This window comes from Pholis gunnellus (assembly GCF_910591455.1).
Source record: "Pholis gunnellus genome assembly, chromosome: 8".
Classification (NCBI taxonomy): domain Eukaryota; kingdom Metazoa; phylum Chordata; class Actinopteri; order Perciformes; family Pholidae; genus Pholis; species Pholis gunnellus.
This window is the reverse complement of record NC_136534.1, coordinates 18232127-18244690: the sequence shown is the minus strand read 5'-3', so window position 1 is coordinate 18244690 and position 12564 is coordinate 18232127. Positions and strand designations below refer to the sequence as shown.

The 12564-nt window shown below is 42.3% G+C and overlaps 2 protein-coding genes across 4 annotated transcripts; one reads left to right on the top strand and one right to left on the bottom strand.

Moving 5' to 3' along the window:
• The first annotated feature begins 1996 nt into the window (after positions 1 to 1996).
• gnb3a (guanine nucleotide binding protein (G protein), beta polypeptide 3a) lies at positions 1997 to 9241 on the top strand. Of its 3 annotated transcripts, none has more exons than XM_079165015.1 (9): positions 1997 to 2127; positions 4919 to 5040; positions 5223 to 5368; positions 5801 to 5864; positions 6927 to 7089; positions 7199 to 7265; positions 7351 to 7552; positions 7636 to 7852; positions 8038 to 9241. In XM_079165015.1, the coding sequence occupies exons 2-9, from the start codon at positions 4984 to 4986 to the stop codon at positions 8142 to 8144; spliced, it is 1023 nt and encodes a 340-aa protein (XP_079021141.1). In that variant the 5' UTR covers positions 1997 to 2127; positions 4919 to 4983; the 3' UTR covers positions 8145 to 9241. The 3 variants fall into 3 exon arrangements, with proteins under 3 accessions (XP_079021141.1, XP_079021139.1, XP_079021140.1); XM_079165013.1 differs by lacking the exon at positions 1997 to 2127 and adding an exon at positions 3833 to 3962; XM_079165014.1 differs by lacking the exon at positions 1997 to 2127 and adding an exon at positions 4646 to 4745.
• Positions 9242 to 9539: 298 nt separating this feature from the next.
• On the bottom strand, positions 9540 to 12119 carry cdca3 (cell division cycle associated 3). The gene is made up of 6 exons (XM_079165012.1): positions 12045 to 12119; positions 11444 to 11585; positions 11251 to 11353; positions 10272 to 11156; positions 10127 to 10194; positions 9540 to 9939 (listed from the first exon to the last, which is right to left on the bottom strand). Exons 2-6 carry the CDS (start codon positions 11570 to 11572, stop codon positions 9847 to 9849), a joined length of 1278 nt encoding a protein of 425 aa, XP_079021138.1. The 5' UTR covers positions 11573 to 11585; positions 12045 to 12119; the 3' UTR covers positions 9540 to 9846.
• Between the last annotated feature and the right edge of the window lie 445 nt (positions 12120 to 12564).

The following is a 12564-nucleotide window of genomic DNA, read 5'->3' as shown; positions in this document are numbered from 1 at the left end:
TTATTTTTCATATTCTATTGTAAATGTTCTTATTTTTAATCTTTAATCATGTCTTATACTATTGTACTGTGTTTATTGTCCTGCACCAATCACCAAGTCGTATGTACACATGTACGTGCACAACACTTTATAGTAAGTAACAACACTGGTCTTTAAATAGAAACTCCAAATCTCTCTCTCTCTCTCTCTGTTTGTCTTTTTCCTGGTCAGTGTCAGTGCGATGCCTAACAAATCCTTTTTTTTCCCTCGTTTTGGTTTTCTATCATTTTTACGCTCCGTCTCACAGCCTGCAACTCAATTTCTCCAAATCTAGAGTCACATCCGCCAAAACGACCAGTCTGCTTATGTCGTCACCGTGCTTGAGTGAGCAAAGCTGGATACTTTTAAACTGCAAAGATTAATTTATTCTCACTGAAACATATAATAAACACAGGATTCAGGAAACACACACACACACACAACACAAGCCGGCTGAAGTCCGTACTGTGTAAGAGTCGCAGTGATGCTTTTTTATTCATCCGAATCTTTTTCCTTAAGGGTTTCCACAGGAAGTAATAATGTGATACTTGATCCTAGTAGGAATCTTTCCTTTCCTTTTGCCCCCTTCTTACAGGGCGGTCACAGTTCACGATCAGCTCGAGCAGCGTCCCGGGTACTGGTGAGAATTCAGACCCTGTTTCATCTCATTTAAATATGTTTTCATTGTTTTTCTGCACAGCATCTAGCACCGAAAAGCAGGAGGCATGAATACCTCCAGCGTGCTAAAGAACTACAAATATCAGCAATCTGCAAAATTAAACATACGTCTTACTAATAATTAAAAAAGCGTTATGCTATTTATTGCGGGATGTTCAAGTTGATCAACATTATTCATTGTTTGTTTCACCATGTTTGTCTACAGCAAACGATTGCTATTTATTCTAGACACAATTTCCATTACTTTACTTAGTAAGTAAACATAGTTGCGGACTTGTTCTCCTGACAGTTAAAGGATCAATGTGAAAACTTCAGGGAGGAACGGATGGCGTCTTTTAAAAGAAGCATGATTTTTGATCAAAGGGCTTTATGGGGCCTTTTGGGAGAAATGTGGTCACCGTATACAAACAGAGCACCCTCCTGCCTGAAAGTGCTATCTCATGATAGTGAGCACAAGCTGTGCTATTTCATAACTAACACAGGTGATTTACTGTTAGATAATGTGTAACAGCTGTAGGTTGCACACTCTCTAACAGGCAAGGGCGAAAATGAAAAGAGGAACCTTCAAGTTTAGGTGTTTGTTTTGCATTTAGGTCCCACCAGAGCAGAACTTGAGCTAACCAGGGGGGTATTTGGGCCAAGCAGGGGGCCCAGTGGGTGTGTCATCAGGTCAAACATGACAAAGAAAAAAAAACACACACACAACAAGGAGGACAGACACCGTAGTGCGTTAGCTAGTTTTAGTAGCACATATCCTGTACACTGTAAGTATGTCCATGCCTGGTGGTGCTGTTTGCGTGGTAAGATGGATCCTGCAGTTGGTCTCCATATCACCCTGTCTGATCTCTGCACTGCCGATCTCCCTCTATGCACATACGCTTTCTAAAATTAGCTTCACCTCGGGTTTACTAAACACAAACCCTCCTGCCAGTCATAGATCTTTCAAAGTCTAACTCAGCACCATAAAAAGCCATGTTCCCAGGTCCTCTATTTATCTTCTTACCCCCCCCCCCCCTCCCCTCCATGATTTCCATCTCTTAGTTTTTGATTCAGATTCACCCCAGCTTATGTCTCATGACCCCATAACCAAGCTCTGCACCTTGTTTGGTTTCCCCCACTGTCTCCTCTCCCTTTCTGTCTCTTTTTACCCCCACTACATCCCCCCCCCCATCCCTCTTTCTGTCCATCCCAGGGTTTATCCCCTCATCACTGATCTCCCTTCATCCCTCCAATCCTCATCTGTTCCTCATAGGAGCGGTGGAGAGAGTGAGTGACGGAGGAATATCCCACTGTCTGTGATACCAAAAGTGAATGAGCGGGAGAAAGTGTAGTAACACGCAGGCTGAACTTATGACAACGACCGGAGGGAGACCGCTGGAGGAAGAGTGATTGAACATCTACCAAATTACTTTGAGTGGAGTCTCCTAATTGGTGAGTGGATGGTCTCATGTTGGTGTTCACGTTTTTTTGTTCTTGCTAGTTGTGAAGTTGTGTCATGACGTTCAGATGGTGACGGTGATGATATATCCTTAAACTTGTAAAAATGAAAGGGCAGCACACTTACAATATCAGACACATGCGATCTTACATTGTACCATGTAGGACACACGTACAAAATAATATCTAGATATCAAATACGGACATGCCGTTCAAAATAATGTCACGACACACATTTAATGCACTTATATGTGTTTTATCTCGTGTTGATGACGCACACACAGCGGAGGGATTTATATGGGATCAGCATACAATAATGGTTTTGACTTGTAGATTGATAATCTGACAAACAAAAAAACCTTTTGTTGTCTAATTCTTAATACCCTCAGATATAATCTGCATGATAAAACTATGTTAGATTGTTTGTGTGGCTGTCCCATGCAGGGTGTAAAATTCATTTTGAAAAAATTAAACTGACTACACAAGAAAAAGGCTTGTTAGTTTAGACCAGATTTAGCAATATTTACCAAACCACATTTACCAAAATCCTCTATTTTGTTATTTTACATTTTATATTGACATATGTAAAGTTTCAAGAAACTGATAATGAAATAGCCAACATTTGAATGCCAAACTCACATAGCTATTACCATAAATCAAGCCATTGATTTACGACATTGCCCACAACAGCTTTATACACCCAGAGATACTAAACGGTTCGCTATCGCAGTATAAACAATGTGGTAAAATACTGCACAGACACATCAGGTTATTTTAGGCTATGAGGAATGCAGGTAAATATAAGGAGTTGCAACACAAAAGGCATCGCTCATCAGTCATTTTAATCTCAACGGCCATGTTCTCGGATCTTGTTTTGTCGTTGTTTTGACTCGGTACCTAATGCACTAGAAGAATACTGGACTTTCAGTTGTAACTGGTTCGGAGATCTGAGTTTGGGCGAAGATGCAAGCTGTCACTGATCAGACTCAAGTTCATTGGCCCAGTCACACCGAAAACAGGCTCCCATTCTCACAACTCGCTCTGCGTCCTCCATCTGCCCCCACATCCCTTTCTCCATCTCTTATCCAGATGCAAAGAGCAGTCAGTAAGCGGATGAGAGCAGATTTGATTCAAAAGGCTTCCCTTTAAAATCTCAGCCAGTAGGATTTAAAACTCACTCTACTGCCTCGCCTCTTACCCTCCACCCCCCCATTCTCCCTCCCCTCCCTCTGCCTCCTCTTCTCTCTGGCTGTATTAATGCACTTCACCATCCAGCAAGCTCTAGCAGTCATTTAATCACATGGAACAATGGAAGGGACCCAGGAACAGAATGGCAAAAGGGTAATAGCACGACTAAAACACTCAAGCATTCATTACAACACTCATTATCGAAGCAATTTACCATCTGGAACAAAGGCCTAAAATCCCCTGTTACCAACTTCAGGGACAATGTAGACATCAGCGGTTTAAGGCCGGACACCTATACTGTAGCTGCTGAGGTGTTTGGACTACTATAAAGGCCATGAATCAGCACTATCATTTTATTTCAACACATTTCAGTCCATCCTTTAAGCATTACAGATAGATAAAGGATAGAGCCAAGTGGCAAACAATTAAAGCAAATCTCTTTCTTTCAGAGAGTCACTCCCTCCTTCACTCCCTTCCTCTCCTTTTCACTTCAAACAAATTAGAAGCAAATCCACTTGGTCATGTGTTTTGACAGGGACACTCATTCAAATAGAGAAACAGAGAGAGAGAGAGGGATTGCTGCAGGGACGCACGCATACGAAAAGATCAACGCAAGTTATTCCCCCCTATCAGTTTTCAAGGTAAGATAAAAGGGAATAGCATCATGACAATTAGTTCTTCACAATTTGTGATATCTGCACGTGTACGGTTGAAGGAGGGGGTGTTGTTGTTGAGGTTGGTTTTGCTGCTTTACTATCAAGTCAGTGTCATGTCTCTTTGGTTGAATCTGTAAAATCAGCTTCGTGACTCTGCCTTTTCCACTTGTGCCTTGATTACATTTGACACGGTGTATGAGTTTGTCCATTAGGTGATTGGTTTACTGCTAAAATGTGCTCGTTTAATCATGACATTACCAAATTCAATAGCCATCAACATTAGGGGACAGCTCACTGGAGTGTTAAATGGCTCAAACCACCTGTCATCACTGTGAATTTGTTGAGAAGTGGGAGCTGAAGCACTGATGACATTGTTACAGGACATACTGGTTTGTGTGTACATTCTGGGTGAGGATGTGTGCTCTCGATAGGTGTGACATCATCTGAAGAGCAAATACTTTTTCTGTTAATATCGTCTTGCTTGAATATTCATGCAGCCTGCGTGTGTATGTGTGTGTGTGTGTGTGTGTGTGTGTGTGTGTGTGTGTGTGTGTGTGTGTGTGTGTGTGTGTGTGTGTGTGTGTGTGTGTGTGTGTGTGTGTGTGTGTGTGTGCGTGCGCGTCCAGGTGTAGGTTTGTTCTGTGGGTTTCTTTGTGTGCTCCTGCGTGTTTGTGAACGTTTGCAAAGTAGACGAGGGCCGGTTTGACTTGCAAAATAGCACTTACTTGGAGACTGGAGCTAGGGAGGATTAAAAATCGTCAGGTGCAGGTAAACGTCCGGCATGAATGCTAGAACTACTGGAAAATATACGTTTTCTTGAATAATATCTTGGTAACTCATTTCTGTTTTTGTTCTCTCCCCACCTCTCTTCTTCTTCTTCTTCTTCTTCTTCTTCTTCTTCTTCTTCTTCTTCTTCTTCTTCTTCTTCTTCTTCATTTCAGGATTATCAGCTTTCCTGCCATATCTCTCCTGTCTCCATTGGTGACAGCGCCTAACAATCATCGCCATGGGTGAAATGGAGGAATTGCGAAAGGAGGCGGAAAGTCTCAAAGACCAGATCACTGTCAGTAGGCCCATCCGTATCATCTGTAATAAACAATGTGGCTGCCCACAGTATTTATCATTACCATTATGTGGCTTTGCTTTTCACTTTGACCTGACGACATTTCTTCCCCAAATATTTCCAACCACATCTTAGATCAATACCGGCAGTAACCTGTATTTGTGTTTGTGTCTGCTCCTCAGGCAGCTCGTAAGACGGTGCAGGACACCACACTGCAAGAAGCAGCGGCCGGGATCACCGCGGTGGGACGCGTCCAGTTGAAGACCAGGAAAACACTAAGGGGTCACCTTGCCAAGATCTACGCTATGCACTGGGGCGCTGACTCCACGTAAATACACAGCATGTTGTACACATATTGAAAGAGCACCTGCACCTGCAATTCTGATTGGTGTATTAGATTAGTTAAGTACTTTTTAACTGGATGAATTAATAGGAGGAGACATATTGTGCTCATCTGTCTGTCTGAATATACCTGTATTCACCCTCCGTCTGAACCGCAAAGTTTGACGGATTTGCATTTCTGACGACTCCTTTAAAGGAACAGTTTCTGAATACGGGCTTTGTGTATTTCTTTCATGGATTGAGCTTTTCACTACTTTAACAGTATTTATATAGCAGTTAGACCTGTTTCATAATTAAACAGGACATAAAAATCTCACTTTTTACGATATGGGGCCTTTAATTTAATTGTTTTGCTTACATGTCATCTGTCTCTGTCTCTGTTTTGTTTTTTATATCGCTGTCATTGTTACACCCCCAGGTTGTGTGTCAGTGCCTCTCAAGATGGAAAACTCATAGTGTGGGACAGCATTACAACCAACAAGGTAGGAAAGAGCAAAAGAGAGGTGCATCATAATTACAGCGATGGGAGATGAGGGTAAATGTAAACAAAATGAATCCACAAATCCAACTCACAGAGAACAAAAAATAAGATTATAGGACAATGACATTATACATAATACGCACATCATTTTCCGATATACTGTCAGTAAAATGAGGATAATTTAATTTGAACAGAAAAGGTCAAAACTTGGCATAAAATACTGAAATTAACTAAATGTTCAAAAGCGTCATCATCTGCATTGGCATCGTAAAAGAGGTTAAAAAAATATACAAAAATGGCGAAACTTCAGGTCTGTCCAAAATTCGTGGGTTTATTTTAAATCTGAATCACAAGAATGTGTTTCTTGAAGTAAATTAAATCAGCCACAGTTTTCTTGTATATTTCTTGTATAAGACTGTTTTAGTAGTAGTAATATCCCTAATACCCCTGACAAGTAAAGACATGACATGAAGAGAATTAAACTTCAAATCTATTTTTTAGAAAAAGAGATGTACCTGTAAACCAAAAAACCTTGAGATGTGCTTCAGGAATTTTGACGATCAACAACCATTTGAACTGGCATAACTCAGAGTAACAAAGAGGGCAGTTCAATAGGCCTAACTATTGGGGATTCGGAATAAAAGAAATATATAGGTGTTAAACAAGGCAGAAGCTATGAAATAAGAAGATCAAGAGTGTCATAACTTACTGAAACAAACCTTGCAGAGTACGTCCTCCCTTAAACATGCAAATTCACTTGTTCACCTTTAACCTCACTTCACTCAAACATGTCTTCACATCTTAATATCTTCTATAAAACTAAAGTGACTAAATAAGCAACAAGCAACAAAAACCTCTTATGTTATATTACTAAAATGTTTCCAACTTTGGCAGAATATATTATGTTAATGCAGGACCCTGTTGCTTATAGTAAGAAGCTGATTAAGAAAATGTGTTTTCAGGGCCTTTCAATGTTTGTGGCTCACTTTCAGATTCATCCATTGAAGTGCATTTGTTTTTTAGTGGTTGAAGACAAGAGTTTCACCCGTCTTCTGTCCCCCAGGTGAATGCCATCCCTCTCAAGTCATCGTGGGTGATGACTTGTGCCTATGCACCTTCGGGGAACCTAGTGGCTTGTGGCGGTCTGGACAACATGTGCTCCATCTACAACCTCAAGGGCAAGGATGGAAACGTCAAAGTCATGCGTGAGCTGGCGGCACACACAGGTAGGACAATGCAGCTCAGAAGGTAAATCTCCTGAAGTCTCTGATGTCTCTGAGTCCTCCTTTAATTCACTTACACTACTCCTTACATGGTATTTCTTTGTTTGCCCAGGTTACCTGTCCTGCTGTCGTTTCCTCAGTGACACTGAGATCATCACCAGCTCTGGAGACTGCACTTGGTAAGAATACAGTATGCTTAACTGAACTCAAAAGCATGTTGCAACTTGTATCTGTGTAGCTAAAACACATATTGTCTCCTTCTAGCGTGCTATGGGACATTGAGACAGGGACAGAAAAGACAATCTTTGCAGGACACCTGGGAGACTGCATGTCCCTGGCCGTGTCCCCAGACTTCAAGTTTTTCATCTCAGGGGCGTGTGACTTCACAGCCAAGCTGTGGGACATCAGGGAGGCCCAATGCAGACAGACCTTTTCGGGCCATGAGAGTGACATCAACGCAATTGGGGTGAGGATGAGGAAGATTCCCACCAGACTTCCGTATCAGAGCTCAAAGAAGGCCTAGTTTCTAATCCATTCTCTGTCTTCCAGTTCTTCCCCAATGGTAACGCGGTGATAACAGGGTCGGATGACGCCACCTGTAAACTGTACGACCTGCGAGCTGACCAGGAGCTCATCACCTACCAGGACTCCAGCATCATGTGCGGGGTCACCTCCCTGGCCCCCTCTGTGTCTGGACGCCTGTTACTGGCTGGCTATGACGACTTCAATGTCAACATCTGGGACACACTGAAATCTGAGAGAGTGGGTAAGTACAGGCGGAAATTAGAGACGTTAAGTGGTTTTAGAAACCGATTTCAAAGCATCTAAAAGCTCCGGTGTTAAACTTCTGATATTGGACGCAGTGTTCTGCATCTGGGTCATGTCAGTGGTATTTGTCGGTGGTACTTTGCTCAGCTCACATCACTATTTTTCTTTTGTGCCGTGGTCAAGGAGTGCTGGCTGGTCATGACAACAGAGTGAGCTGTATCGGAGTGTCCTCAGATGGGATGGCGTGTTGCACGGGATCCTGGGACAGCTTCCTCAAGATATGGAACTGAGGCTGTTCCTCGCCAGCGAGCAGAAAGAGAGCGGTGATTATCAGTCTGGTAGAAATTGAAGAAGATAAAAAAAGAAACAAGAGTTTGGGGGGGTAGGGGGGTGGGGGGTAGGAGGATGAGGAGCCGCATAGGGTGAGAAGAGGGTATTTTAATTGTGCCAAGTCCTGTCCAATGTTGGAGAGGGGTTGTAATGTGAAGATTTTCTCTTCTCACATCGCGGTCTCACCTTTCTTCTCACGTTATGGGGGAATTTAGGGGTGGGTCAGTAAAAGATCATTCCTCTTAATAATTTATGACATTGCGGTTAAAATAACCATAACATATGCACATTTGTCGCAGCAATTCAGAAGTCACCCAATGAGAACAATTGCCAAATGGAAATGGTAGCACGCTGGATGAGACAGAATTGAATACGTGTCAAGTTACAGCCTGTGAAGGTTCACTCTAGCTATACTAATACGCTGTGTTTTATATCAAAGCATAAGTTATGTCGTATGAATAATATGAGCAGTTGCGTTGTTTTTGTTTCAGACTGTTTGTTCTTAGTTTTGGTAGATTCCCTAGATGCTTACATTTACTTTCTTTTAATTTTCTAACTTTAATTAAAATAGAGTGCTAGTTTGCAGATGTTTATATTAGTGTCGAGTTGTTTTTTATGTGATTGATGGACAATATTTACCAGGATTTGGGGTCTCCCCTCCCCCCCCTCCCTTGTAGCTAGACCTGAAAAGTGCTTTGGGTAAACTGTTGCACTGACAGATGGGATAATAAAAATGGTTTTCATGGTTCACTAAGCACTTACAAAAAACAATAACCCTATTTGTCTGAGGACAGGAGGACTATTTGTGTGAGTGTTACATGGATGATAACGGCTATTGTGTGCATATGAGCAATACAAAATGAATCTGTATGTGACCACTTACTTTTTCCTCTGCATGGTACAAGATAAACCTCAAGGAGTTTCTGTACATACAGAAAACATATATCCGAGTTCTGACTAGGATTTGGACTGCCTCTTTTTCCAACACTGGATACACACTGCAAAGTAAAGCAATACTAACTTTCTTAAAGACTGTCCAATAAACATGGGATTCTGCATTAAACGAGTCTTAACTGTTGATTTCTGACACGCGGAGTTCATTATTTGGTTTGTAACATGTCCATATTTAAATCCCACTGCATATAGAGTGGCATGAAATACTGCATCATTATAGTTATATATACAAAGTGTTTAACATTTTATTATTCTAATTTACAGGGTTCCTCTAGTGTTTATTACAATCTAATGGTATAAATAACTGTCAAAGCGTTGTGTGAATCAAATGCAATCTTTTTTAAATATATTTAAAACAAAATAAACAAACATTTAGTGTTAAGCTTTTATTCTGTTTGGGCAAAAATAAAGAATAGGAATTTTACAATTTGGTTAAGAAATTTATTCTATAAAAAAAGGAATCAAAATACAAAAGGAAAGCAAATGATAAAGAATAGCAGAATTAGTTTACAACCAATACAAAGATATAAAGCTGAAGTATGAATGAAAATCATTTTATTTATATTTACAAGAAGACAAACAGGATAGAAAAACGGCAGTAATAAAACGAATATACACCGAACAAAAATCAATCAAAGAAGGCTGTACACATAAAGGCTTGTTTTAAGAGAGATAAAGGCGGTAGGATTCTGTACACGTTGCAGTGAATCATCGGTTCTCCTTATCCAAAGACACCGCCAGCACTCTGCGGTCAATCTGTCCGAGTCTCTGCTTATCTGGGGTGGACACCTTCAGCTTCGCCTGGAAAGTGGAGAGGACGCGTTACGTTATCTCAGCAACTTTTTAACTTTGTGTTGGAATTCACTTAACGGCAAACTAAATTACTCAACTTCACCGTAACAAGTCAATAACAAGTTCAAATGAAGTTTCAGTGTATACGGAGCGTGGGCATCACCAGCAGTGAGTGCATGTTTGTTAAAAACAATACCTGAGGACGTTGGCCCCGGGGTGAGTTGGTCCCCTTCAGGATCTGCAGTGGAGAGCGACCTTCAGTACCTTGAAAGGAAAGGAAACGTCAGGCAACAACAGCTTGTCATCTTAGAAAAACGGGAAGCCACAAACGTTCTACACACCTTTCTGCTTTAGTTTTCCAGACTGTCGCCTGTTCTCGTTGGTTACTTTCTTCACGGCCATGCGGACAGCAAGAGGAGAGGAGCCTCCTTTCCCACCCTGCACTCCTCTAGCTCTCAGCCCAGTGGCGCCAAAACCTTTTCCCAACCACTGCGGCTTGAACACCACCTGACTGGGGCTCTTTGGGTCAAAGGTGGGGCAGCGGATGCCGGTGCTGAGCTGTGGCTGCTCTGGGCTGGGGACAGTCGGTGGCTCTGGTGCAGAAGGCAAAGACGATTCGTCAAGAAGCTCGTTGGTTTCTTCAGAAGATGGCTCTGCTTTCTCTGACTGTGCAGGGGACACCTGAGCTGGGAAACTATCTAAATCAGTGGGGAGGGAAGGCTCAACAGGGGTCCCTGGTTCAACAGTGATAGAAGGAAGGGCATGCGATTGATCCGCACCATCTTCGAGTGGCTCCACTTCTGCACTAGGCGCCGGGGATGAAATGCTGTCGCGGTGCACCTCAGCAAAGATCTGGGATGAGGTTGCCCCCTCATGGCAGGTTATCAGGCTCATGCTCAGTCTCTTGTGAAGAGGAGACTCTCTTGCTTCTTCAGCCTCCTCCAGGCTAATGTCCGTCTCCGTTTCTAATTCCACCTCAAACCGGGGTTTCTCACAAAGCACTAAGGGGCTCGAGTCACCCACATTTTTAATAGGGGGCTGCACAGGGGTGTCCAGGGAGGGCTGCGGAGCCAGGAGAGGCTCGGTGGAAGCCAGTTCTTCACTCTCCTCCGAGACCACCTCCTCCACGGCATCCCTGAAGCATTGCTGAGGGGCTTCAGGGACTTTTTCTTCAGTCTCATTGAGCAGAAGCTTGCCCAGGCGGTGGGCAAAGGACCCAATTGTTGCTGGAGGGGCAAATGCAGGAACATCACGTTACAGGACATAATGCAGGTGAAAAAAAAAAGTTAAACTGAACGTTATTCTTTAATAAAGGGTTACCTGTCACGCCTTCTCTGACAGGGGTGCGGCTAACGCCAACAGTAGGTGAACGGGGATCAGTGAAGGCCAGCGGACACTTGGTTTTGGGAACAAGCCCGTCGACCTATGGGAGAACATTTAATCTGGTTAATCCGTTTATAAGTGCTCGCCCACAAATTACAGTATGTCTGAAAGCAAGTCAGCCACAACCTACCTGAATGGGCGTACGATCAACTGCTGTTGAAGGAGAGCGTGGATCCATCAGATCAGTGACCCGGCCGTTTTTGATTGCTGGCTCTGGTTTTATTGGTGCAGACACCGGCTTACTCTCACTGGATCCCATGATGCTATTTTACCTGGATCACAGGTAAATAGAACAGAATAAAATACACCATTAAAGTCTCACAAAAGCAGTACGATTAAAGTAACAGAACACAAACACATATGGTAACACAACACAGTCGAAGTATAAAACACAAGATATTTAAAAGGATTTAAGAAATATATTGTAATTCATAAATAAAAATGCCAAAATCGCATTTCCATACAATGAAAAACGTGCCCTGCTGACTTTTAACTATGCAAGTTCATAAGAGCAGAAGCTGAAAATGAAAGAAGTAACATCTGCACGTTAACAGATAGCTAACGTTAGCTTAGCTACGGTCGGTTAGCGTGAGGTTTCCCCATTTAGTATTTCTTATACTCGCATGTAACTGTAACCTTGTGATTGCACGTTAACGTTACACGGTCATACATTTGATAGTGTGAGTGTAGACTACTCAGGTGTACAGTTTAGATAACATTCTCTGGCTTACCTAACACGAGACGAAGACAGACGATCAGGAGTGTCGCAGGACTTCTTCTCACTTATTCTACAGTCAACGCTTGTGATAAACAGGAGGAACACACAAGACTTTTAAAACATTTAAATGGCGGGGTTGCGTACGTGTTATTTTTGAACGAACCAATCAACACCGGCGTCCTCCCGCCTCCTCAACGCTGATTGGTTTAGAGTACGGCGTTCCAGAACTGGGCGTGGTGACTCGCCGATAACACATTTGAAATTTCAAATGAATGCTTTGTTTTTGTCACGAGGGGAGAAAAATGAAATGTTACGTTGGTGCTGAACCGTGCCTCCATATTCAAACTGCCTCGTAAAGAAATGTCGTATTTAATGAAGTGACAGTTGTTATGGAAATCAGGGAGAACGAAGCACAATAATATATCATGAATAGATTGTTCTACATTATTTGCTGAAATGTATTTTGAAAACGATGCAATATTATTTTTTACAAAAAAACAGAAAGGCTGTAGTGTCACTCCCGAATATTCACA

Bases quoted from the DNA above. Each gene is read 5' to 3' on its own strand.
- gnb3a (XM_079165015.1), top strand. From the start codon at position 4,984: ATGGGTGAAATGGAGGAATTGCGAAAGGAGGCGGAAAGTCTCAAAGAC. The intron at 5,865-6,926 runs GTAGGAAAGAGC...TCTGTCCCCCAG, and splicing joins ACAGCATTACAACCAACAAG to GTGAATGCCATCCCTCTCAA. The intron at 7,853-8,037 runs GTAAGTACAGGC...GCCGTGGTCAAG, and splicing joins ACTGAAATCTGAGAGAGTGG to GAGTGCTGGCTGGTCATGAC.
- cdca3 (XM_079165012.1), bottom strand. From the start codon at position 11,572: ATGGGATCCAGTGAGAGTAAGCCGGTGTCTGCACCAATAAAACCAGAG. The intron at 11,354-11,443 runs GTAGGTTGTGGC...GTTCTCCCATAG, and splicing joins TTGATCGTACGCCCATTCAG to GTCGACGGGCTTGTTCCCAA. The intron at 11,157-11,250 runs GTAACCCTTTAT...TTGCCCCTCCAG, and splicing joins TGTCAGAGAAGGCGTGACAG to CAACAATTGGGTCCTTTGCC.